We start from the raw sequence: 26,935 nt of genomic DNA on the forward strand, positions 1-26,935 counted from the left end.
CTGTCCCTCAGCTCAAGGCTCAAGGCTAGTGTTCTAGCACTTGAGCCACAGCGCCACTTCTGGATTTTTCTGCTTACGTGGTGCTGAGGAATCGAACCCAGGGCCTTATGCATGCAAGGCAAGCACTCTACCACTGAGCCACCTTCCTAGCCCGCATGACACTTTCTTAATCAAGACAATAGACTACAAGCCAAATGATGGTTCAAGCCTGTCAGCTACTCAGGAGGCTGAGACCTGGAGGATCAGTTTGAAGCAAGCTCAGGTAGAAAAATTCATTAGATTCCATCTCTAAAATAATCAGCAAAGGGCTGGGAAGGTGGCTCAGTGGTAGAGCGCTTGCCTTGCATGCATGAGGCCCTGGGTTCGATTCCTCAGCACCACATAAGCAAAAAGAAAAAAGCCGGAAGTGGCGCTGTGGCTCAAGTGGTTGAGCTGAAGAGCTGGGGACAGCACCCAGGCCCAGAGTTCAGGCCCCACGACCGGACCCCTCCCCCCCCCCAAAAAAAATAATCAGCAAAAAGCAGGGCCAGAAGGGTGGCTCCAGTGGTAGAATGCCATCCTAGCAAACAAGCTGAGGCAAAGATAAAGCCTCTGAGTACACCATTCTCCCAAAAGAAAATGGAGTAATACCATATAGATTGTATGTGTGGTCATGCTGGAGTTTCAATTCAGAACCTCACACTTGCTAAGCTATCATTCTACCACTTGAGTCATGCCTCCAGCCCTCCAATAGACTTTTTTAAATGAACGTTATAGCTGTGAATTCAAGTCTATATAATATTAGTTTCATTCAAAATGGAATGCTTGGTGGTCTTTAAGTGGGCCCTAGATTTCCCCAACCTCCTTTGTTCTTATTGCCATGCCCTTTGGTTTCTTTGCTCAGGCTAAGTGCTTAGCAGTTGAACTGTCCAGCTAATTACTTACAAAGTAAAAGAAAAAGAATATATTTTAAAGTCTAACATAGGATTTTAAAAAACTTTTTAATTATCTTTAAGTAGTTGTATAAAAAGGTTTCAACTCAACATGGCAATTTATGAGCATAATGCATCATGATCAATACTACCCCCTTTTTTTTTTGAACTAGTCTCCTTTGCTGTTAGTTACTTGAGAAAAGCTGAAAAGAGTTGCCAAGGAGATTGTAGGAGATATTTCAACCAGGAGATATTTATATGTTTATGTGGGTTAAATATGACCCTGCCTGAAGAAAGGAAGACAAGCAATCTTTTGGCTCTGACTTCTAAGAATCAATCTCTCTCTCTCTTCCTTTCTTCTCCTCCTCCTCCTTCTTCTTCCTTTTCTTCTTCCTCTTCTCTCTCTCATCCTTGCTAAAGCAAGATGTCACTCTACAGATACAGAGGGTGCCATCTGCTAAGCTAAGTGCTATTCCACTAAAATCTAAAACTGTAGAGAAGTAACGAATGTATTTAAAATGACAACAGTGACAGCAAATGAAAAAAAATTTCCTTAGCCATTTTCTTTCTGGCAGCATGTTGTCATTGCTTTAAAACATATTAAAAATTTGTTTCTATGAATATAATTAAGTAGTGACATATGATAGTGTAAATGTTATGATAAATATAAGGACGTATTTTGGTGGTAGTTATCAATTGCTACCCAAATGGCACATCATTGCTAGAACATGATCACTCCATGACGATGCTTCTAAATATTCAATGTTTGCTACAGGAATAGGAGGCAAAGGTCCTAATGGCGATTTACAGTTTGTGTAGCACAAAGGACCTAAAACTTAAGTCCAATGAAATCTGTGAGTTTGGACATACAAACTTCTTTTTGAAATCTCTTAAAAATTATGGGGAGAATAATAAAAGGGGTGACCATGATCAAGATGCATTGCACTTATAAACAGATTTCTTGAATGGTAATTCCTTTGTACAATTACTTATAGATAATAAAAATACAATAAAAGAGAAAAAAAATTTAAAAATCATCATGGTAATAATTACAGCAAGTTAAAGGCTAATCAAGGGGTTTGTGAACATTCTCTATAAAGGGCCAGGTAGGGTTGAGGGAATCTAACTTTTTGTGTTTTCTTTACAGGATTTCAAGTACATACTGGCAAGGTCTGAGTGAGTGTTGTTCCTCTTGCTCCAGTCAATAAAACCACAACTCAGTGCTCATCCCATCTCTGGACTGATAGAGAAGCTCAACCAGTACACAGTGGAAAGCTTTAGCAATGAAACACAGAATCCCAGCAGGATGCTGTTTGACCATGTGAAAATGTTTAGACCCTGAAGGTGCACCTTGAATTCTGATGGACCCAACTACTGGCAACCCAGCTCCTATTTCTGGGAGCTCAGTATGGATAACTATTTGGACTGTGCTATAGGAGTTTGTAAGAATTCTGGGATACAGAAGAACCCCACAATAATTGAATCTGAGGACATATTTCTCCTTTTATGTGCAAGGAATAGTTGTTACAATCTCTTTACCAATTTCCCATTCATTACTTCTTCACTGTATAGAGAGACTATAGGCCAGGTTGCTGTGTTTCTTAATCTTGAGAATGGAAGTGTGCATTTTTTTAATGTTGAAAAGAGTCCCATTGTCTTGAAGCACCCCGCTGACTCCTTCAATTTTCCAGTCAGGCCTTATTTTTTTCTACTAGCCATACATGTAAATATATCTGTTAATTTCTTGACCAGGGGCCAGGCACTCTGGACCTCAGAGAGCATCTTTCATTTAAAGGAAATTACTAATACTGTATAGGTACTTCCTTGTTTTTATTTGCACTTAATATAACTTCGTTTTGTTATTAAATTTAAATTTAGCATAAAATGAAAAAAATAAAGGACTAGAGAGTAAATATTTCAGGATTTGTGGATTACACACGGTCTCTATCACACATTCTTCTTGCTTTTCACAATCTTTAAAAAATACATATATATATTCATATATATATATTTATAAACATTCTCAGCTTGAATAGTCATGGGCTAAGTGGAGCTAGATCTAGTTTTCAGTCCAGTTTCCTAGTCTAAACAAACATACACAGACACATGTACACATGTACACTCTAATAAAAAAAGAGCAAAAAGAAACATAATCTGCATTAATGACAAAAAATTAGGTCAAATTCCTTATTCTCTATTGCTCTTTGCAAACTCTCTTACTCTACCACTTCCTGTTTCTTTATTCTAAGTGCGAGTCACCAAGTGTGTCCTCTGGATATCTCAGGTCTCCTAAACTTACTAGATCTGATGTTCAGTTCTGCTGTTCTCTTCCCTTTCTCCTATGCTATTAAAGTTACTACTTCTGAAGTTAAAATTTCAAGTTAAACCAATTCAAATTATGAAACAATAACTTTCTCACAGATACTCAACTATGGAAAATCATTTAGTAGTTTACTCTATATTCAAGTTATATCAGTAGTACATGCTCATAGGGAAATTTGTCACATCTCAGAGTTAATCATTAAGAACATTTAAATGGTTTCTTGTTTTTGTTAAATTCAAATATCATGTGTAAGTATATACATTACATATTGTGAACCTGATGCTTTCACTAACCACTATTGTAGAGGTACTTTCCATCTTACCCAAGCTTAAAAAAAAAACCCACTACAATATTATTTAATTGGGAGGATTCATCATGTTTTATATAATTATCCCCCTAGGGACACTTTCACAGAAACCCTGCTTCATCCAAATTCATCTCTAATTAAACATGGATAAGGGTTTTGTTTAGCATGAAGCCTGCATGTTCCAGTTCAACTAAAATTATTTCCACTTTCCTCATTGTATCTGCTCGGAGCCCTCATTCACATTTAGTAAGCCAGGTCATACAATTTAAAAAATATCTAACCTAATGTTTTTAACTTTATGATGAGTGTGCAAAGACAGGAAAACAAAGAAAAGAAGAAAGACTATAAGGAACTAGACAGAGAACATGGGTGGCCCAGCAAAATCAAACATTTGAAATTTTGACTTAATACTTCTGTGTTTTTCTAAGGATAATTGTTTCTTCTTTCATTCTATTAAAAAATGATCATTCTGACTCCTTGGAAAACGTCAATAAAATCATACTGTCCCTTACCAGTGCCAATACATTCAGAAATTCCCTTGTGTCAAAATGTAGCAAAGTCCGGACGTAAGGATAGACTTCTTCCTCAGGAGATGCTTCTGCTGAATGCAGGCGAATCAAAAATTCAAAAACCTGCAAGGTGAACAGCAATTGTTGATGATTTCCTCTCAGCTTTCAAAGCATCTTGCAGAAGTAATGATTCCCACTTGGATAAAATAAAGGTAGGCTGAATTCAGTTTAAATTGCTACTGTGTTGTAAGATCTCTCTAGAATCTTCTATCAACTAAAATTGTTGATTTTTGTGACAGTGAATCGATTCCTGTATTGGAAATAATTCCTGAGCTAAGTGTAATCCTCCACTGCAAGTTATATTCAGTGCATTTCAAGTGGTATAGATTAAAAAGGCTGTGAAAATGGTACCAACCTGGTTTTTAACCAAGGGGACAAGATCTTCAGGGATGTCACCAAGGGGATATGCACGACCTGCCAGACAGCAGCTAAAAGAAAAGGGGTGGGGGGAGAAGCAGATGTGGTGACTTGTAAACAGGTTATCTTTCAAGTGAGTAGCACACTGTATTGTCTCTCAAGCCCAAGATTCAAGTTTGCTTTGGAAGCAGGCTCAGTTTTGTCAGCTCAAGTTCAAAACCAGATCATAGCTATTGCACAATAAGGTTATAGGGTAACTACAGATAATGATCATGTGCATGTATGTTTCAAAAAGCTACAAGGGGGGCTGGGAAGGTGGCTCAGTGGTAGAGCATTTACCTTGCATGCATGAGGCCCTGGGTTCAATTCCTCAGCACCACATAAGCAAAAAGAAAAAAAGCTGGAAGTGGCGCTGTGGCTCAAGTGGTTGAGCGCTAGCCTTGAGCTGAAGAGCTGAGGGACAGTGCCCAGGCCCAGAGTTCAGGTCCCATGACCGGACCCCCCCACCCTCCAAAAAAATAAAAAGCTACAAGGAAGGCTTTGAGTTTTTTTGCCCTTATGAAAGAAAGATAAATGTTTGAGGGCACAGATGTGTTCATCCCGATTTAAGCATCAACATATACATTTATCTAAAAAAATGCACATTTTTATGTTCTTATGTGTCAGTTAAAAAATAATGACATCCTCTTTAGAAAATGGTAATGAAGTAACCCATCTTGAGCCTGAGCGAGGACTTCCATTTCTATACAACAGCACTAGAGGAACAGAGAGCACAAGGACTTTATCCAAAGACCTCACACTCAGCATCTTGAAGGAACCTCTGGTACCATTCATAGCTGCCAGTCAGCCTGATGTGCCTTTAAGAATGGTAGTTAGCTGAGTGCTGGTAGCTCATACCTATAAGCCTAGCTAACCAGGAGGCTGAGATCTGAAGATCAAGGTTCAAAGCCAGTCTGAGTAGGAAAGTCCATATGATTCTTCTCTCCAAGTTATCACCAAAAAGTCAGAGGTAGAGCTGTGGCTCAAGTGGTAGAGTATTGGCTAGCCTTGAGCAAAAAAGTTGAGGAATAGTACCCAGAACCTGAGTTCAAGCCCTAGGACTGGCACACCGAAAAGGGGGTGGGGGGAGAAAGAAAGAAAAAAGAAGAAGAATGATGATTAAAAAGTCCATCAGATTCTCATCTCCACTAACCTACCAAAAAAGCTGAAAGTAGAGCTGTGGCCCAAATAGTAGAGTGTTAGCCATTAGCCAAAAGAAGCTCAGTGCCCAGGCCCTGAGTTCAAGCCCCAGTACCAACACCTAAAAAAAGAAAAAAAAGCCCTCTGGAAATGGAAAGCTTTCTATAGACAAGTACTAAATAATAATTTCTCTTCAAACATTAGGGGGAAATAAGGAGAGAATATAGTCACAGATAAAGAAGCAAAAAGTTTTTACCTAATATATACAAGAAGCTTATTGCCCATGACAACTTGCTCATCTGAAAAACAACAAAGAAAGGTACTGTTGGCAGCTTCTTTCAAAACTATTTCAGAAATATACTCTTCATGTGGAAATAAAACTAAAACTTTGTATTTAAAGGTTAAACAAATATACTTCCAAATGATAGAAAATTGAGATAAGATCACTTCAATGTAAAGAAAAAAATCTCCATTATGTTCTATACACAGACACAAAATTCACAAGTTATTCAACCAGCACACACAGAAAGAAACAGATCTAAGAAGAGAAGCTTATGTGTTACTGCCTTATCCTCTAGCTTGGATCCAAAGGAAGATGTAGAGCAGGCTGTAAGTTGATAGCTAATTAATTTGTATTCAGGTAATAGCCACAACATCTTCTCATTTTTTTTTCTTTTTTTTTATTGTGAAAATACTGTACAGAGGGGTTACAATTACATGGGCAAGATAATGAGTACATTTCTTATCAAGTATTGTTGCCTCCTCCTTTGTTTCCCCTTCCCATCCACCCCTCCCCCCAAATCCTCCTCCCTGCCCCTCACCAAAGTTGTAAAGTTCGTTTTTCGACATAACAACTTGTACATCTCATTGTTGCAAATATCCCTGTTCTAACAATTTGTTTTTTCCCTTCCCCTCCACAAATTATACCAACATCAAATACAATGAAAGCAGGGGTTATACTGTGGGGGAGGGACATACAAAGCAACAAAGAAATTATCTTATAAATATGTTAGAAACACATGGAAGAAAAAAAACATTTGAATACATATCTTAGGGTTCATTTCCCTAACATCAACTTATCTGACCTTTTCTGCTTGACTCAGACATATACTAGTTGTCGCAAATAAGGGAAACCATGGGACCTATGTTTCTTTGGGCCTGGCTTACTTCACTTAATATAATTTTTTCCAAGTCTTTCCATTTCCTAACAAATGGGGCAATGTCATTCTTTCCCATCTTCTCATTTTTAACATAAACTTTCACTACCCACTGTGTTCTAGGGCTGAGAAGGCCACTGGTCTCAAATATTTCAAGTAACTGATTTTGAATAAAGTTTTAGGGATAATTCTATTTTATATTATGTCAAAAATGTAAGCTCTGTCATTTGGTGAGATAAACCTATTTCCCTGACTGAAGGGTATCAGAAAATTAGATATTTAGGTCAAGGGTCAAGGGCACAGAATGGAACCAGGTGTAGATTATAGGAATTTGTAGCTGGCAAAAACGAAGGCCTAAAACTTCTAACTTTGCTATGTGCGTAATATAAGCATTGTATGGTGAATTGAACTGATATAGTGCTTTTAAGTATACAATTAATTTGAAGTATATAACTTTTAATAATAATCCCTTATAAATACTGCTTGTGATGTTACCTATATAAATAAACCTGAGCTGCACAAAACTGTATGAGCAATTGTATCTTGTTTTAATTCCAAATGTAATTTAATCCAAAACAATTAGTTATGACACAAGATACAGATCATCTTACTGATAAAATTACCAGTTTCATTTTATTGACTAGACAATCACATTTATTATCAGAAATCTGAGGCAGAATCTCTAGATCATAATATTCCTGGACAGAGTTAAATCTGATCACTTCCCAGATAATCTCTATTCCCCTAATCATGAGCTTCTTAGAGGCAAAGAACCTGAGTATTTCTATACTTCTAGTATCCAGTAGCGACTAGCCCATAAGGAGGTGATCAGTAAATATATAGTAAACTGAACAAACACCCAGCTTCATTTTCTATAACTAATCTCTCCCTAAATCTTTGTTTAGACCATTTTCTGTTGTAAAAGCTCAACAACTGCATTTGGGCTTTTCCATGCTATATTCTATGTTCGTTACTGGTAGATACACACCCAAAAACCAATTCTCAAGTTGGTTCTAAAGAGATTAAGCTCAAGGCTGTTTCTAGGTATAAGATTAAGACTATACAGTAAATGATTTCCTTACCCTTGCAGCAAAAAGATGAAACCCTGGGCAAAATACAAAAAGTAACTCCCTGAAGTTACTGGAGAGAAGACAGAACCATCAATCTGGTGGGGAGTTCAGATTCATGGCTCCCTCTCTATCCGTTCTCCAAGGACAAATACACTGAGACCTATACTCAGAAGCCAGCAGTGGAAAGATCTTTAGATTCTCTGGCCTAAGGGAAAGTGAAATCAATAAACCAGGACTGGAAGAGAATGAGATAATACCCAAAGGGAAAAAGTCATAGAGTGGATCTGCAAACTGTCTGATTACACCTGTGACTGATCACTAAAGCACCATGCAGGAAAAAGACTCCAAATAGCCAGCCAAGGACAAAAAGACCAGAGCGACAGCAAGCTCCCACTCCAACAAAACAGGAGTGTGAGGACAGGCATACAGGCCTTGGAGGGCTTTCAGCTGCTTGGAAGAGAAGAGACCCGGAGCCGTACAAGTAAACTACCATCACTGTGGCTTTTAACCTGGGCCTAAATTACAGCCTGTATAGCAAACACAGCAGGGTTTCACGGCTTACATGGAAAAAGCAGCAATTTTTTGGCTGGGGAACTGAAAAGAGAAGCCAGGAAACATGAACAGTTAAGAGATTGAGGACAGGGGGACCTCTTACAAAGAAAGTGAGCAAAGGAAGGACTCAAAAGCTCTGCATGTTCTTATCTGCCTGTGAACTCTGAACCATGCATGTGGATCAGAATTGTAAAAGGTAACCTAAAAGATGCTTTTCCTAGGCCCTGTGAATTAACTACTTTTGTACCTTTGCCCTTGGATCTGAGCTATTCTCTACTACCATCACCTTATAATCACCTCAGGCTTCAAGAAAGAGAAGACTCGCTGATAAGTATCCTGTGTGGACCGCCCCTCAAACAGGCAATACCTTCTTACCATCTTAAAGGAAACAACTCAAAACCTAAAAGGTCACCAGCCACCCTGTCCCAAAAGTAAAGTGATAACAGCTTTTCCGAAACTCCTCTGGAGACAGAGACTGAGCTGATGACTAACCAAGTCACACACCTGTGACCTGGGACTTTAGATTTACATATCTTTCTTAATCCCTGCTCCCAATTTACCCTGTTTAACCTAAAGCTAATGTTTGTATCTCAGAATTTGGCTGAAGATGTCTGAAGTGCTGTCTTCCCATGGCTGCCATACAATAAATCTTTCTCTGTCCATTACCATGTCTCTTAATTTAACATACAGGAGACAGTAGCTGAACCTAACATGGGACTCCTGAATTTGGGGCCTGGTTCTAAAAACCTATTTCATAACCAAAAACACCAGATAAAAACAAATGAGCTGAGAAGTGACTATAGTTGCCACATAGGCAGTTGAAAAAAAAATCCCCTGATGAAGAGTCCAGTCTGTGTCTCTAATCATATAAAATAATATTTATTAAAATGAAAAAAAAAGAGGCTAGGTGTGGTGGTTCACATCTGTAACCCCAGAAACTAGGGAGAAGGTAGGAGGATTTGAACAAAAAGTACAAAGTTCTATCCAAAAAATAAAGCTATGTACTTAGGAGATGGAGGCCAGCCTGTGCAAGAAATGAGTAAGGCCCCATACCCCATTCCCAAACAATAAGCTGGATGTGGTGGGCTTTGCTTGTCATCTCAGTTATATGTGGGCAATATAGATAAAAGGTTCACAGTCCAGGGTGGCCTGGGTAAAAAATGCAAGATCCTACCTGAAAAGGAAAATGAAAACAGAAAAAGACTGGGGCATGGCCCAAGTGGTAGAGCACCTACAAAATGTGAGGCTCTGCCTTCAAACTCCAGTGCTAAAAAAAAAAGTCCGTGATAAAACAAAGGAAAAAATAGGCAAGAAAAGTAACAAAATACTAGAACAAATACAAAATAACCCAACACATAAAGAACTGAAGAGAAAAAACTTGAGACAAAAGAAAATTGAACAAGTCCAATCCTCAGATGAACAAAATGTTAGAACAGATGACAGTTTTAAAAGAATTATTATAATTATCCTCAATAAAGTAAAACAAGACATATTTCAATGCATAAAAATTTCAACAGATAAATTAAGAGTTGCAGCAGAGAACAGAACCAATAAAAAAGAGAACTAAATTAGACTGTTACAAATAAAAAATTGTTGAGTGGATTTAACAACTGAATTGACATGAAAGGAAAAATCAAGTGAACTTAAAGGTAGGGTAACAGAAATCACCTAACCTGGAAGACAAAAAGGGTTTTTTTTTTTTTTTGCTTTGTTTTGTTTTTTGAAGTCCAAATAAAACCCCTAAAATCAAACAGGTCAAACCCTGAACTAGTAGTGTTCCAAAAGTCTCTTACTCCACAAAGGTAATGAAAACATAGGCAAAATTCAACTTTTTCAAGACTCCTGAACAACTGAAGATCTGCCATAATCTGAGAAATGTTTTTGTAAGTAAAATGTCTGAATCTCAGTAAGAACAGTAAGCTTTGTAGTGAATAACTTTACCTACTACCACTTTCCCCTATTTTCTAGCATCATTAACAAAGCCGAATGCTGGTGACTAATGCTTATAATCCTAGCTAGTTAGGAGGATGAGATCTGAGGGTTGTGGTTCAAAGCAGCTGGAACAGGAAAGTCAGTGAGACTCTTACCTCCAATTAACCACCAAAAAGCTAGATGTGGAGCTATGGCTTAACTGGTAGAGGATTAGCCTTGAGCACAAAAGCTCAAGTACAATGCCCATACCCTGAGTTCAAGGCACACACACAAAAAGCTTCTAAAACCAGTAATAGCCTCTCAATATTCACAACTGTGAAAACCAACAACCTAGTGCACCTCTGAGAGGAAAAAGCCCTTGACACATTCAAGATGCACTGTACTTGAAGGATTGAAGACTCCCCCCCCCCCCCCCCCCCCCCCCCCCCCCCCCCCCCCGCCGTATTGTCCCAGGTCCATACAGACATGAGGCAAAATCCCAGGTATGTGTGAACTTTGATGTGCTGGCAGGGCAACCCACCTAAGTCCACGTAAAGATCCCATTGTGGGCCCAACTGAAAAGCCCCCACCTCCCTTGCTTGACCTAGTGGCTTTTTCATTAACCTCTGCCTCCTTGCTCAGACCTCATATAAAAACCTAGCTCCTGTCCCAACTCTATGGCACAACCTCCAAACACCATGAAGGTCTCTGCCCCTTGCTGTTCCTCAATAAACCGTCCTCGCCTATTGATGATCAAGTCTGGTCTATTCCTTTTCCGTTCTCCATTTTCCCCAATAATACTCATAAACTGACATATTGAACTGAAAACACTTTGTACAACTATTTAAAGATAATAAAAATGAACGTCCCATCCTAAGAGAATTGTCATCACATAGCAGCTCATTTGTAGCTGCATTTTCAGGAAAAGTACTGATAAAATCAAAGGGGAAAAATAGTAGAGAAAAAGAACAAAAGCCATATGTTCTTCTTCTTCCTGATTCAGAACAGTGCTACCTTCAGGGCACCTGAGAATAGTTAGCACTACTCTTTAACATACAGTTGCCTGAGACAGGGTTAACAATTGGGACTAGTAAGAAGCTCTTCAAAAAAATGTAAAAGAGGGCTGGGAAGGTGGCTCAGTGGTAGAGCGCTTGCCTTGCATGCTCGAGGCCCTGGGTTCGATTCCTCAGCACCACATAAGCAAAAAGAAAAAAGCCGGAAGTGGCACTGTGGCTCAAGTGATAGTGCGCTAGCCTTGAGCTGAAGAGCTGAGGGACAGCGTCCAGGCCCCGAGTTCAGGCCCCACGACCGGACCCCAAAAAAAAAAAATTGTAAAAGAAGCCTGGTGCTGGTGGCTCATGCCTATAATCCTAGCTACTCAGTAGACTGAGATCTGAGGATTGCGGTTCAAAGCCAGCCCGGGCAGGAAAGTCCATGAAACTCTTATCTCCAATAAACTACCAGAAAACCAGAAGTGGCGCTGTAGTTCAAGTGGAAGAGTGCTCACCTTGAGCTGAAGAGCTGAGGAACAGCGCCCAGGCCCAGAGTTCAAGCCCCATGACCGACTCAAAAAAAAAAAAAAGAATAAGATGGAGAATGGATCTACGTCTTGTTTTTTAAAAAGCTTCAATGTATTCTTGGAATTTTAGAAGGATTTGCACAAGTGTAGAATTAGATATTTATCCAAAGAAGACCAGGAAAAGCCCACTATAACCTATATGGCTGATTTTGAAGCTCTCTCTAAGCAGGAAGTGAAAGCTAAACTAAAACTGCACACTGCCTCTCAGAGAACTGAAAATTCCAAAATAAAATTAAGTAACAACTGGGTCTCTGGCTTCCTGACCTAAGTGGTATTCTTTTTCTTTTTTTTTGGGTTGGTTGTGGGGCTTGAACTCTGGGCTTGGATGCTGCCCTGAGCTCTTCAGCTCAAGGCGAGTGCTCTACCACTTGAGCCACAGCGCCACTTCCCTAAGTGGTATTCAATTGCCATTGTGACATTTGCCGTAAGGTCCTCACAAGAGCCCAGCAGAAGCCAACACATAATCTTGGACCCTCAGAATTGAAAACTGATTAAGAGCTACTACATAAAACAATTTGCATTGATTTCTATCATGGTACAAACTGGCTCAATGGACTCCCATGTTCGTACACAGAAAATGACAACAGGATTGCTGGTGACATTTTCAGGATGAAGGGTGCCTCAGATAATAATACACAAAGGACACTGTACATAATGGAAGAACTGACAGCAGAAATCAGCAACCTTCTACTCCATGGCTATCTGGGACAAATTGGTAAAAGGGAAAAGTGCCTATGACAGAACTACATCCCACTGCTTATGATACGTCAGAATACTTTATTAGAGATGTGAAATCTTTATTTTTTTTTGTTTGTTTGTTTTTTGGGGCCAGTCATGGGGCCTGAACTCTGGGCCTGGGCACTGTCCCTCAGCTCTTCAGCTCAAGGCTAGCGCTCTACCACTTGAGCCACAGCACCACTTCCACCGTTTTTCTTTTTGCTTATGTGGTGCTGAGGAATCGAACCCAGGGCCTCAGGCATGCAAGGCAGGTGCTCTACCACTGGGCCATCTTCCCAGCCCCAAAGTTTCCATTCTTTTTTTTTTTTTTTTTTGTCGGTCGTGGGGCTTGAACTCTGGGCCTGGGCACTGTCCCTCAGCTCTTCAGCTCAAGGCGAGCGCTCTACCACTTGAGCTACAGCGCCACTTGAGATGTGAAATCTTTAACCCTGTTTGCCACCCTCTATTCACCAGTCTGCTAAGTAGAAAAAATGTTGGTCATAACAGGTAGAGAATTGCCACATGAGATTCTCGTCAATGAGGATGAAAGCAAGCAGGATCCATGTAAACTCCAGAAGTCCTGATTTTGTTACTTTACCAAATAACCAGAGAATTATAGACTAAATGTAGCAAAACTAGCAGTTGTCTCTGAAAAAAAAAAATGGAAAGAAAGCAGCTCACTAGTCAAAAAAGCTGAAAGAATAAGCAAATATGAAAAGAAAATGACTCTTTTGCAAAGTTCTGAACCACACATAACACAAAAGACCTGCAAAAGTGGACAGAGGAATTTCAATTGGAAGAAATACAGACTGTTCTTTTTGAAAAATAAAGATTATGTTTTGGGGGCTGGGACTGTGGCTTAGTGGTAGAGTGCTTACCTAGCACGCATGAAGCCCTGGGTTCGATTCCTCAGTACCTGGGTTCAATTCCTCAGTTAACTAAGTTCACTCAAGAACTTTAGAACATCTATATAACTTATTAAACAATTATACCAACTTAAAAAAAAAAAAGAACTTTAGTTTAAGAGTTTATGCTTAGCTTGGCTTCTAATCCTTCTTCCAGACCAAGAGAAGAAGGTAGCAAGTTTACTCATGGATATTAGCTTAAGAGCTTGTTTAGCTTGAGGTTACTTTCCTACCAGAATAATGCCTGCTTTGTATTAGAGAAGAAACTTATTTATTCATGGCTAATTATGTATAAAATTTACTGCCTATTACATCATACTGGATAATAAAAACTGCTTGGGAGATAAACCAGGGGGCCTTTATCCTCTGAGATACAGTGTCCCCTGGTTTCCTGGCTTTGATTCCTGAAACTGTCTTTGTGTTTGTCTGTTATTCTCATAAGGTGCCATTCCCCCTTCTAGATACATGTTCACCTTGCAGTGCTGGACATGGCACAACTTATCTGTGTGTGACATGTGAGCATAAAATATGGCCATAACAAGCTGGGCACCATTGGCTCATACCTGTAATTATCCTAGCTACTCAGGAGGCTGAGATCTCAGGATCGTGGTTCAAAGCCAGCCAACGTAGAAAAGTCCCCATAAGACTCTTATCTCCAATAACCTACTCAAATCACCAGAAGTAGAGCTGTGGTAGAGTGGTAGCCTTGAGCACAAAGAGGCTAAGGGACAGTGCCTATGCCCTGAGTTCAAGCCTCAGGCAAAAAAAAAAAAAAAAGCCATGACATATTCCAAACAAAAGCCAAATAGCCTCATGTGGAGACTTTTTGAGGTTCTGTACTCCTAATTTTTCAAAGTAAAAATACTTTTGAGTATTAAGACTTCTGCTATGTAATTAAAAAATTTCACAGACAGTAAGCTTCTCATAAAACTAAAACCAAAATAATACCTAAAGTGGCAGGATACAGTTCATGAACTTTTGAAAAGTGATAAAAATTTGATTCATGTTTTCTTCAGTTCAATCAAAACTGGGTAAATCTGGATGGAATCTACCTTTTCATTTAAACTAATTTTATAACACCACCAGTATAACTAATTATTGACAAAAAATTTTTTATAAGAAATAGAAAGAATGTCCACGCTTTTAGAAACTGCCACACAAAAGGAATAACATCATATGAAATGTGGAAAGTGTTGTCAGAGTTTTAAACAACTTAATGACCTTTAGACGAAATTATTTGTCTAAGTGTTAAATATTTAATGAGTACTTGCTATAAAAATTAAGCAAAAATTGACAAGATTTTAAGTTAGAAATACACAATGCAACAATAATCTTTAAAGAATTTAATGCCCTACTTTGAGTATTAGATAAAACATCAGCAGAAGATAAACAGGAAATACAAGATTTGAACAAAACTACAGGACAACTGGACATACTAGAACATTTCACTAAACAGCAGAACATATTCAACACTTTCTTCCCAAGAGTAGGCCATATATTAGCCAATAAATTAAATTTTAATGAATTTAAAAAGCCAGAAATCACAAAGCATGTTCTCTGACTACAACAGAATGAAATTAGAAATCAGTAACAGAAAGAAATGTAAGAAATTCACAAACAGGTGGGAATAATGCTTCTAAATAAACAATATCACCAGAGAAATTAAAAGTACAGAGGACAAGAAGAAATTTTTACTATGAGGAAAAAAATACAATTCCTAATATGGTTTGACTATGGTGCTGGTTATATATGATTATCAAAACTCGCATGCATACATAAAATTGGTGAATTTTATAATGCTTAATACATTAAAATATGAAAAAGAGAAAAAAATAAAGCTTACAAAATTAATACCTGATAGCGCTTTTCCTGCATTCAGAGGAGGAGCAATGACTCTGAAAAGTTTCTGTATTAAAATTAATAGAAAAATAATCACCATTATTTAAAGGTAATAATCTTAAGTTATTAATCATCTTTCTCTGATAAAATCATTTTCTTTTGAGTTTAAATATAAAAACATAAGGTATACATGCACTGTTTAGGATTATTAAGGAAAAAATCATTGTCATATTCATCATTAAAACAAACCATTTAGACAAAGTTAATTGTTCAGATAATTTCTTATATAAGGCATCTTAGATTCTTACACTACCTTTACTCTTTTTTTTTAAACAAAAAGTAAGATATTAACATCCCAACAAAGTGGTAATGAGATTAATTTATTCTAAAAACATCAAAACATCTGATGGGGTATACAGTTGGAACACAAGAACATTATCTGACCATAGGCACAGCCTTGAAAAATTATAGATACCATGGATCCCCCAGAGAAACTTTCTTATTTGAAAAAGGACTGATCCACAGCACGAGAAAGTACAAATTTCAGCTGTCTGCATCAGTAAGTCTCCTGTGCATGCCAGAAGTCTTAGCTCGGACCAACTACTCAGGAGGTAGAGGCAAGAAGTTCTCAAAGAGTCTGAGGCCAACCACCAAAGAAAGACACTTATGTCAAAAAGGAAGAAACCACTGTCTCCACTCCTCTTCAACATAGTCCTAGAACCCTTAGCCAGGGCAATAAGGCAAGAAAAAGACATTAAAGGGATCCGCATAGGGAAAGAAGAAGTTAAACTATCCCTTTTTGCAGACGACATGATACTATACCTCCACGATCCCAAAAACTCCATCCCCAAACTTTTAGAAATCATAAGTCACTTCGGCAAAATAGCAGGATACAAAATAAACCCACAAAAATCAGTTGCCTTCCTATACACTGATAACGCACAGGAAGAGAGGGAAATGAAGGGAGCAACCCCATTCACAATAACCTCCCAAAAAATAAAATATTTAGGAATTAACCTAACCAAAGATGTAAAAGAACTATTTAATGAGAACTATAAAAAGTTAAAGAAAGAAATTGCAGAAGACACTAGGAAATGGAAAGACCTCCCATGCTCCTGGATAGGCCGACTTAATATAGTAAAGATGGTGATACTTCCAAAACTAATATACAAATTCAATGCAATTCCTATTAAAATCCCAATGACGTACATCACTGAAATACAGAAAACAGTCCAAAAATTTATATGGAACAACAAAAGACCTAGAATAGCCAAAACAATTCTAGGGGATAAAGACAATATGGGAGGGCTATCCATGCCGAACTTCAAACTCTACTACAGAGCTATAATCACAAAGAAAGCATGGTACTGGCACAAAAACAGACCCGAAGACCAATGGAACAGAATAGAAGATCCAGATATAAATCCACAGGCCTACAGCCAGCTGATATTCGACAAAGGAGCCAAAGACATACAATGGAAGAAACACAGCCTCTTCAAACGCTGGTGCTGGGAAAACTGGGCAGCCACATGCAGAAAACTAAAAGTGGACCCCAGCCTATCACCATGCACCAACATCAACTCAAAATGGATTAAAGACCTTAACATTAAACCTGAATCTCTGAAACTACTACAGGACAGAGTAGGAGAGACACTTGAACTAATAGGCACAGGAAGGAACTTCCTGAACAGAGTCCCAGGGTCACAACAAGTTGGAGAGACTCGACAAATGGGACTACCTTAAAATAAAAAGCTTCTGCACAGCTAAATCTATCGCAACTAAGCTAGAAAGACAACCAACTAATTGGGAAAAAATATTTACCAGCAATATATCAGACAAGGGGTTAACATCCTGTATATACAGGGAACTCAAGAAACTAATCCCTCCCAAACCTAACAAACCAATTACTAAATGGGCAAGGGAACTAAAGAGGGACTTCTCAAATGAAGAAATAAAAATGGCAAAGAAACACATGAGGAAATGTTCATCATCCCTGGTGGTGAAGGAAATGCAAATAAAGACAACCCTGAGATACCACCTTACCCCAGTCAGAATGTCCCACATCCACAAATCAGCCAACGACAAATGCTGGAGGGGATGTGGAGAAAGAGGAACCCTGTTACACTGCTGGTGGGAATGTATACTTATACAACCACTTTGGAAAGCAGTCTGGAGGGTCCTTAGAAAGCTAAAGATTGACCTCCCTTACGACCCAGTCATACCACTTCTAGGCATCTACCCTGAACAACAGGAACCAATATACAAGGACACGTGCACCTCCATGTTTATTGCAGCACTGTTCGCAATACCCAGGATATGGAAACAACCTAGATGCCCCACCACAGATGAATGGATCCAAAAATTGTGGTATCTATACACAATGGAATATTATGCAGCCATTAGAAATGACAAAATAATGGCATTTGCAGGGAAATGGATGGAGCTAGAAGGAATCATGTTGAGCGAGGTAAGCCAAGAACGAAGAGACAAATGGTACATGGTCTCCCTGATAAGTGGATGCTAAATCCAAAAGGTTAGGTGATACAATAAAACTAACAGGACTTAAGAAACAAAGAACTCCCGCTCATCTGGTTGAACCACTACTAAATATCCCCATGCTGCTGATCACAAATATGGTATATAACATGTGAACACTGTTATATATTACAGACTGTGGTAGACAATTTGCTCCAGGGAAGTTAGAATGAACTTGTGACTTTGAAATTATGTAATCATTTAATCACAATTAAAAAAAAAAAAAAAAAGAACCTCGGGGAAGGGAGGGAGGGAGGGGATGGTAGGGGGAAAACAATGGAGGGGGGTAACAATGTTCAAGAGGAAGTGTACTCATAACCTCACTCATGTAACTGTAACCCTCTGTATAGTAGCTTTACAATAAAAAAAAAAAAAGGAAGAAAGACAGAGAAAGAGATAGAGAGAGAAAGAGAAAGAGAGAGAGAGAAATTTCTAAAAAACTTTGCATACTTTCCTATTATAGCCCTACATCTATTCTCTCTGTTGTTTGTTAAGCTAGCATAGAAATCTTCACTTCTAGCTATTCATAGAGCTGCTCACTAATTAGTGTTCCCATACACATACGTAAAAATCATTTTCTTTTCTTCTGTTACTTTGTATCTTGATGTTCTTTCCCACTGACTCCTCATGGCCTGCCATCATTGAGACCTAAGTTGGTAGAGAAGGTTTTCTTCCTAACTTATATTGGCCCTATTTTTACATTAGAAACATCCAAAACTGCACTAAGGAAGCATTTCAGAAGCTATAATAGTTATTTCAACTGTGATGACACTTTCATTCTGAAAAAGCAAGAAAAAATTCAAAAGGTAGGAACTCTCTTATTAATGTATACCTCTTTAGGTATGAATACAGCTAAACTTCAAACACTGAAAAGTGATTTCCATACAGGCAGAAAATTAAAAGAGAGGAATCATAGGAATCTTCAAATGACTGTTTAATAATAAATACCAAGCTCCTGCTGAAAGCCATTATACTTGAAAGCTACTCTGAACACAGGCAACCCCAAGAGCCCAGTGTACCATGTGACATGTACAGGTACAAATGTGAAGCAGACTAGGAGAATAAAATTCACATCCAGTAGAAAATGCAAAAGCAACATAAAAATCCAGCAGCCATTTTTGTTGGTATATAATGCATTAAAACGAATCTCTTTGGAGAGGTTTCTTTGAGAGCAACTAGAAACTGTACTAATTCTTCCTAACTGTGGTCCTGTTAGAACTTAGAGAAGTATTGCATGCAAGGAAGTACAGAAGCTCATTTCAGAGGCAGCTATCTTTCTCAGGCACCTCAATGAGGAGTCAACTGAGAGGTTTTAAGGGAAAGAATAATTAATACAATCAGGAACAATATCAAGGGAACAGGAATGTGGTATTAATCTTCAAAACTGACCAGGAGAGAGGACAGTAATTAGACATCCTTAAGAAGTCTGAAATTTCACAGAATAACTGCCAACTTAGTAATACTGAAGACAGTTTGGGATTGCATTAAATTTAAACAGAAAAGGTTGCCTGGATGTCATCAGTAGATGCCTGGTTCTTCTGAGGTACATTAGTCACTATAATAAAGCAGCAAGCAGCTGACAAGTACTGCGTGTACCTTCTCCCCAGCCTGATTTCCACAGTGCTTTCTTCCACTTAAGACATATAACAAAATGGACAAAAATCAAACCCAAATGCTTTTTGGATTACCTTTGTAAGGATAATTAAAAAACAAAGTATCATCAATGTTACAAAATTCTGAATTTGGAAAATCAACACATTAACAACTTTACAAATAATAGATGCCTGCTTTTTTCAGGAACCATCCCAGCAGAATTCCAAAACAGAATCACAGAACAGTAATTTATTATATATAGTAATTGTATAAAATGAGCTTCTTAAGCCATTTGAAAAAAATTACTATATAAAAAAATTCCTAGCAGAAAAAAATTTAAAGTTTTAAAACTAGTAAACATTAGTTTTACCTATTGTTCCCTGAGATTTAAATATCTACATGCACAAATAAACAAGAACACCATGAAAGAAGATATGAAATGAGGGCTGAGAAGGTGGCTCAGTGGTAGACTGCTTGCCAGGCATGCATGAGGCCCTGGGTTCGATTCCTTAGCACCACCTAAGCAGAAAAAGCCGGAAGTGGTGCTGTGGCTCAAGTGGTAGAGCCCCTAGCCTTGAGCTGAAGAGCTGAGGGACAGTGCCCAGGCTCAGAGTTCAGGCCCCACAACCAACCCTCACCCCCCCAAAAGAAGATATGAAATGAAAGTTTAGTGAGGATTAGTGGTAGAAAATATGCTTAGCACACAAGAAGAAAGACCCAAGTAATAAAAGTTCAATCCCAGTAATAAAAAACAATAAAGACAACCTGAGAGTACAAGTTAAATTGGCATAAGTCTAATAAATAAGAAATTTTAAATGATTGGATAAAACAAACTATTCAAAGCAAATTGAGACTAGGGAAAAACTAATATACAACACTAAATATGTCCTACATTTAGAAAGTACTTACCTCCATGGGACTAATAAATTCATTCATGCCTCTGTTGTAGACATAGATCATAGCATCATAGAGACGATTTTCCCAGCACATGAGAACTATCTATACAAAGGAAAAAATCATACAATTTAGTTTATTTCACCAATTATTTTCCTTAAAGCTTTAAGAATGAAGATCTTAAATTCTTTTCCCTTTTTATACCTTCTCTGATAAACACTGAAATTTAAACACTCAAGCACAATGGCTGGATAAGTATTACCATAGGTTCAATTTTGCTTTAAATTGTACAATGGTGTGTGTGTGTGCGTGTGTTTGTGTGTGTGTCACATCGGTCCTACAGCTTGAACTCAGGGCCTAATAACTCTCTCTTCTTTTTGTTCAAAGCTAGCACTTTACTACTTGAGTCATAGCTCCATTTCTGGCTTTTTTGGTAGTTTAGTGGAGATGAGTCTCACAAACTTTCCTGCCTGGGCTGGCTTTGAACATCAATCCTCAGATCGTAGCCTCCTGAGTATTTAGGATTACAGGCACAAGCCATAGGCACCCAGCTTACAGTAGCTACTTTTAAACATCTTCCAGTGTCTCATTTTGTTTCTTCTCTATCCTTCTGTTTTCAATCTTAGCACAGGGGCAGTCCTGTGGCTTGAACTCAAGGCCTGGGTGCTGTGCCTGAGATTTTTTGCTCAAGGCTAGCAGCACAATAACAATTGAGCTACAGCTCTACTTCCACCTTATTTTGTGCTTAATTGGAGGTAAGAGTCTCACAGACTTTCCTGCCCAGGTTGGTTTCCAACTACAATTGTCAGATCTCAGCCTCCTGAGTAGCTAGGTGTAAGCCACCAGCACCTGGCTTATTTTACTTTTAATGAAGATTTTTAAATAGTGCTATAAAAATTCATGAAAGCCTTATCTTTTGGGCATTCTTCTAAGCATCAAGGATAAAGTTATTGAAATCCAGACCTAGGCCCCACCCTTAAAGTTCTGTATACTAATCAAAAGAAAGGAGGGGCACTTGGCATGAGTTAATACATGGAAAAAGATTCTACTACTTTAATAATTAATTATTTACAAAGGTGATAAGCATTATTTTTTAAAAATCTGACTTGGTCTACAATATTCAAAAAGATATCCCTGGAGAAGCAATATGGAAGCTAGGGCCTAAAGGCTGTCTGCCTCTACCTACCTGTATGCCAAAAGCAGAAGTGAAATAAGGGCTGTATCAGGCAGAAGAAAGTAAGGATGAAAGACCTATAGTGGGGAAAGGCTTGAAGTGTTTAAAAGACAGAGCAAGATCTATTGAGAAGATGCTTAGAAAAATGAGTCGCTCTTTGGGGGGGGTGGGGGGGGTGTCTGGTCGTGGGGCCTGAACTCTGGGCCTGGGCGCTGTCCCTCAGCTCTTCAGCTCAAGGCTAGTGCTCTACCACTTGAGCCACAGCACCACTTCCGGCTTTTTTTTCCTTTTTGCTTATGTGGTACTGAGGAATCGAACCCAGGGCCTCAGGCATGCAAGGCAAGCGCTCTACCACTGAGCCACCTTCCCAGCCCCAAAGATTGGAAATTTTTTTGGTTTTTTTTAGGGGGGTGGGGGGGAGCAGGTCATGGGGCCTGAACTCTGGGCCTGGGCGCTGTCCCTCACCTCTTCACCTCAAGGCTAGTGCTCTACCACTCAAGCCATAGTGCCACTTCTAGCTGAGGAATCGAACCCAGGGCCTCATGCATGCAAGGCAAGCACTCTAACCACTGAGCCACCTTCCCAGCCCAATGCTTAGAAAAATGAATACACGATTTACAATACAAATGTTCCATATTGTTCCTATGAGAGTGACATGGTACTTAACTGACAAGAGGACCACAGCAGAACAGCAATTGTCAGGGAGACTGGTCTATCTCCTTACTGATGACCAACACATAGTTCTGCCCTAATCTTTCCTTTGACCCTCTCCTCTTCACACCTTCCTTAGTGTCTTCACCTGGATGTTTAACAGCTATCTCAAAAGAAAATGTCAAAACAAGACTCCTGACTTTGTTTCTCAGACTGAGACTTGAACTAGTCTTCCAATTGCCTTAAAGGAATCACCCTTTATCCACCCAGTTTCTCAAGCTAAAACTGACATCATCTTAAAGTTCTCTCATTCCCACATTTCGACATTCTCACATGTAGTTCACCAGTAAACCAATTTTCCTTCCAAAATATTCAGAATCAGGCCAATTTTTCATGACACTTAAATAAAATGGAGACATTTGTACCTTGTCTTGCAAAGTCGAATTCTGCTTCTCACCAAGTTCCAGATTTATTTTTGCTTTCTGTTACCTCAACAACAACCTTCCCCTCCCCCACCCCCCCCCACCCCCCGCGGTCTTTTTTTTTTTTTTTTTTTTTTTTGTGGGTCATGGGGCCTGAACTCTGAGCCTGGGCACTGTCCCTCAGCTCTTCAGCTCAAGGCTAGTGCTCTACCACTTGAGTTACAGCCCCACTTCCGGCGTTTTCTGCTTATGTGGTGCTGAGGAATCGAACCCAGGGCCTCATGTATGCAAGGCAAGCACTCTACCACTGAGCCACCTTCCCAGCCCTATATTAACTTTTATCTGTAACAATATTCTCTTCCAAGATTCCTTCTTGTCTTCAGATTCGAAGACTCAACATTACTTTTTCAAAAACACTTTCTATAACTAGCCTACCACAGGCAGCTTCTCTCTCTCTCTCTCTTTTTTTCTCTCTCTCCATCTTTCTCCCTCTCTCTCTCTCTCCCATATTGTCCCTTTTGACTTTAAACAACACTTGTTTGGATTCTTTTCTAGTTTACTTACTTGTTTATACGTTTATTGCCAAACTTTTCTGCTAAAAGTTAAGCTTTAAGCTAGGTACCCATGGCTCATACCTGTAATCCTACCTACTTAGGAGGCTGAGATCTGAGGATTGCAGTTTTAAGCCAGCCTGGGAAGAAAAGTCTGTGAGACTTTTATCTCCAACCACAAAAAAGCTGGAAGTAGAGCTGTTACTCAAGTGACAGAGCACTAGTCTTGAGCACAAAAGCTCAGGGACAGTGCCCCAGGCCCTAAGTTCAAGACCCAGGCAGAAGGGGGGGGAGGGGCGAGGGAGTCAAGCTTTAAGAGAGACAAATCTGTTCACCAGCCTAACTGCAGCATCCCCAAAGCCTGACACTCATTAAATACTTCTTGAAATGCTGAACAAATGCTGCCAAAAGACCACGTAAAATACAACTGAAAAATATTCAACATGGTGAAGAAAAGTCACTAATGACTTTTAACAAAGCGATCAAAAGTTATTAGAATGTAAAGAGTATATAAATAGCAAGCCATACAATGTTTTCAGAGGTCCATAACCTCTGAAAGACAAGAAGGAGTGAAAGAAAGCTTGATATGGAGAGATGATGTTTCTTCTTATTGCTGTTTTACCATGAAAAAGATCAAACTGTATTTACATGAAACTGGGGAAAAGATGAAAATGTTGGGAATAAAAATGTCTCCTCAGCTGGGCACTGGTGGCTTACACCTATAATCCTAGCTACTCAGGAAGCTAGGATCACAGTTCAAAGCCAGTCAGGGCAGAAAACTCCATGAGACTCTTATCTCCAATAAACTACTCAGAAAAGGCTGAACTGGCACTTTGGCTCAAGTGCTAGAGCGCTAGCCTTGAGCAAAAGTTCAAGAATAATGCCCAGGCCCAGAGTTCAAGGCCCAAAGACTGGGGAAAAAAATTCTACATGTGAGTTAGGTTGATAATGTGGTCTCAGATCACTGGATTGTTACTAGACTGAAGACCAGACTATCCAGATAACAGAAGGACATGCATAAAAAAGATCTGGCTTTACTTTGTACACTCACACCCACTCCAGAAAGAACTTCCAGAAAGACCAACACCATGTTTTCAGATCTTTCATTTTCATGTAATTTTTATACTTTAAAAAGCTTTTGATCTTTCTAAAACCTTTGTTAGTCACACATATTTTAGTTCAAGAGGGCTTAGCACTTCTGTGGGAAGACATTCATTATTAGAGCTAATGTGGAATTAAAGAATTACATTGCATAGTATCTTAAGCAGAATAGATAATGACTCTCAACAAGGGACTGAAAAATTGTTGTGGGAACTTGAAATATACCAGAGGCATATTTTCAAACAACAGCCAGGCTGCCTGGGCTAAGAAATTCTGTAATTTGCCCCTTCTATCATCTTCAAGCATTTGAAAGCTTTATATACTAGCTCTAGGTAAAATAGCATCATTGTCTCTCTCTCTCTCTCTCTCTCTCTCTCTTTTTTTTGGTCAGTCATGGGGGTTGAACTTGAGCTCAGGGCTAGTGATCTACCACTTGAGCCACAATGCCACTTCTGGTTTTCTGATGGTTTACTGGAGATAGGAGTCTCGCGGACTTTCCTGCCTGCCTGGCTTTGAACCATGCTCCTCAGATCTCAGCCTCCTTAGTAGCTAGGATTACAGGTATGAGCCATCGGTGCCTGACCTGGCATCATTCTCTTAAAGGTAAAATTACTCTATTATTTGGCTGTAATGTAACTTGTGGTACAGAATTTGCCTATCATGCACAAGCCCATCGGTTTAATCCCCAGCACAAAAAGAAAAAGAAAAAGAATACGAACAAATATACTCTACTGTTCATGTGAAGATTATCTATAATTGAAACTGGGCTGCTGGGTGGAAGCTGATGAAGAACAAACTGATGAAGAATCAATCAAGAAGCCTTTTTTATTTTTATTTTTTTGGTGCTAGTCCTAGGGCTTAACACCTCAGGCTCTGGGAACTGTCCTTGCGCTTTTTTACTCAAGGTTGGTGCTCTAATACTTGCACCACTGCTTGCTCCACTTCCAGCTTTCTGCTGGTTATTTAGAAGTAAGGCTCATGCACTTTCCTGCCTGGGCTGGCTTTAAACTGTGATCTTCAGGTCTCAACCTCCTGAGAAACAAGGATTACAGGCATGAGCCACTAGTGCCCACCTTAAGAAGCATTTCTTAAACAACTAATAAAAGCAAACTCTATGTCATAAGCTGCTGAGAATTTTAAAGAAATAGAAGACTTAATCCCTGGCTTGCAGGCATTAACTATCTAGCTTTCACATACACAGTCCTAAGAAATACTTTGACAAATACAAATTTGTAAGATATTTTTCTAAAAGCATTCAACAAGTAAAAATCACTTTGCAGAAGGCAGACAGAGTCCTTATCAGTCAGGTAAATATAACCAATAAAAGAATAATGTTTATTCTGTAAGCTAGCAAACTATCCATACACTCACCTGCTGAATGTCTAGGCTGGTGATATCCATATGTACAATGAGGGCTTCCACATTTTCCATTAACTTTTTATCTTGGAAATGAACAATTAAGTCTTTCATGACCTGGGGTGTGATCCCCACCAATTTATCACTTAAAATATATGGTTCAAGGCACTCCAAAAACACTCCTTTGGCCACTGAATTCTCACTTAATTTGTCATACATTTGGCTAAATAAAAGATCCCTGTAACAAAAAGAAAATAATTTTAGCAACATTTCAGATATAGGTTAAAGTTGGTCTGCTAAGTCTATCCCATCTTTCCCCTACTTCAAATTAGTCATTAATTTATTAAAAAGCAGCAACAATATTTGCATAGAACTTTGAATTACAAAACCATCCATATATCCATACCTGTATACATATATATAGATAGATAGATAGATAGATACATACATACATATACATACATTCAAATATACTCAATCTTCCTAATACTTCTTTTACAAGATGTTGTGAGTGATAATGGCAAAAGTCTGTAATCCTACCACTTAGGAGGCTAAGGCAAGAGGATTATTATTTGGAGGTAAGCCTAGACTATCTAGTGAGACTTTGTCTCAAAATAAACAAAACAAAAGTAAGAGAAGTTGAATAGTTAGATTGTTTGCTGAAAGGCACACAGCAAACATAACAGAGTTAAAATTCAGAGTTAAAATTCAGGCCTAAATCCCATGCACAAGTTTATTGTGGTACACAGCTTCTTAAAGGTAATAACACTAGCATGGGAACAAGTAAAAATAGACATGATGAAACAGGAAAAGTTAAAAGGATTATTCCTATTTATCTTTTCTTCCTTCTTAGTACTGAAGATTTCATAGGTGATCTGCTGAGCCAATAAGTTTTTATCTAATTCTAATCCTTTGTTTCCCAAAGGAATTAGACAATGATTATTGATGAGTAAAGAAAATGAAATTTAATAATTAAAATACATACCAGAGACAATTTTATTGCAGAAAAAAATTAAAATTACTCTCAACAACTATATTTTCTTTCATATTTCTTCGGTAAGAAGTCCACAGTTTAGTTATACTTAGGATACTATTCTGAACTCTGTTTACATGCAACATCATATGATAAGCATTATTCTAATTGTTACTTTTAATATCAACTCTGAAATTTTGTTTGGTTTACTGAATTTATAATCATTTTTACTTCTAAATGACACATAATATTTACAGAATATGGAGTGATGCTTCAATGCTTGCATACAATGTATAATAGTCGCACATG

At 38.6% G+C, this 26,935-nt stretch overlaps 1 protein-coding gene across 3 annotated transcripts in view; it reads right to left on the reverse strand.

The window, feature by feature from the left end:
* Vps8 (VPS8 subunit of CORVET complex) overlaps nt 1–26,935 on the reverse strand; it is a 229,142-nt gene that overhangs the window by 123,586 nt on the left and 78,621 nt on the right. For all 3 annotated transcript variants that reach the window (XM_042668229.1, XM_042668220.1, XM_042668236.1), the window contains 6 exons: nt 25,669–25,891; nt 20,414–20,503; nt 15,392–15,443; nt 5,903–5,945; nt 4,466–4,538; nt 4,054–4,173 (listed from right to left, as the gene is read on the reverse strand). In XM_042668229.1, the coding sequence (XP_042524163.1) occupies nt 4,054–4,173; nt 4,466–4,538; nt 5,903–5,945; nt 15,392–15,443; nt 20,414–20,503; nt 25,669–25,891 (601 nt within the window). The remainder of the gene's footprint in view (nt 1–4,053; nt 4,174–4,465; nt 4,539–5,902; nt 5,946–15,391; nt 15,444–20,413; nt 20,504–25,668; nt 25,892–26,935) is intronic.

This window comes from Dipodomys spectabilis, unplaced genomic scaffold (genome assembly GCF_019054845.1).
Source record: "Dipodomys spectabilis isolate Male_0828 unplaced genomic scaffold, ASM1905484v1 ptg000017l, whole genome shotgun sequence".
Lineage (NCBI taxonomy): Eukaryota > Metazoa > Chordata > Mammalia > Rodentia > Heteromyidae > Dipodomys > Dipodomys spectabilis.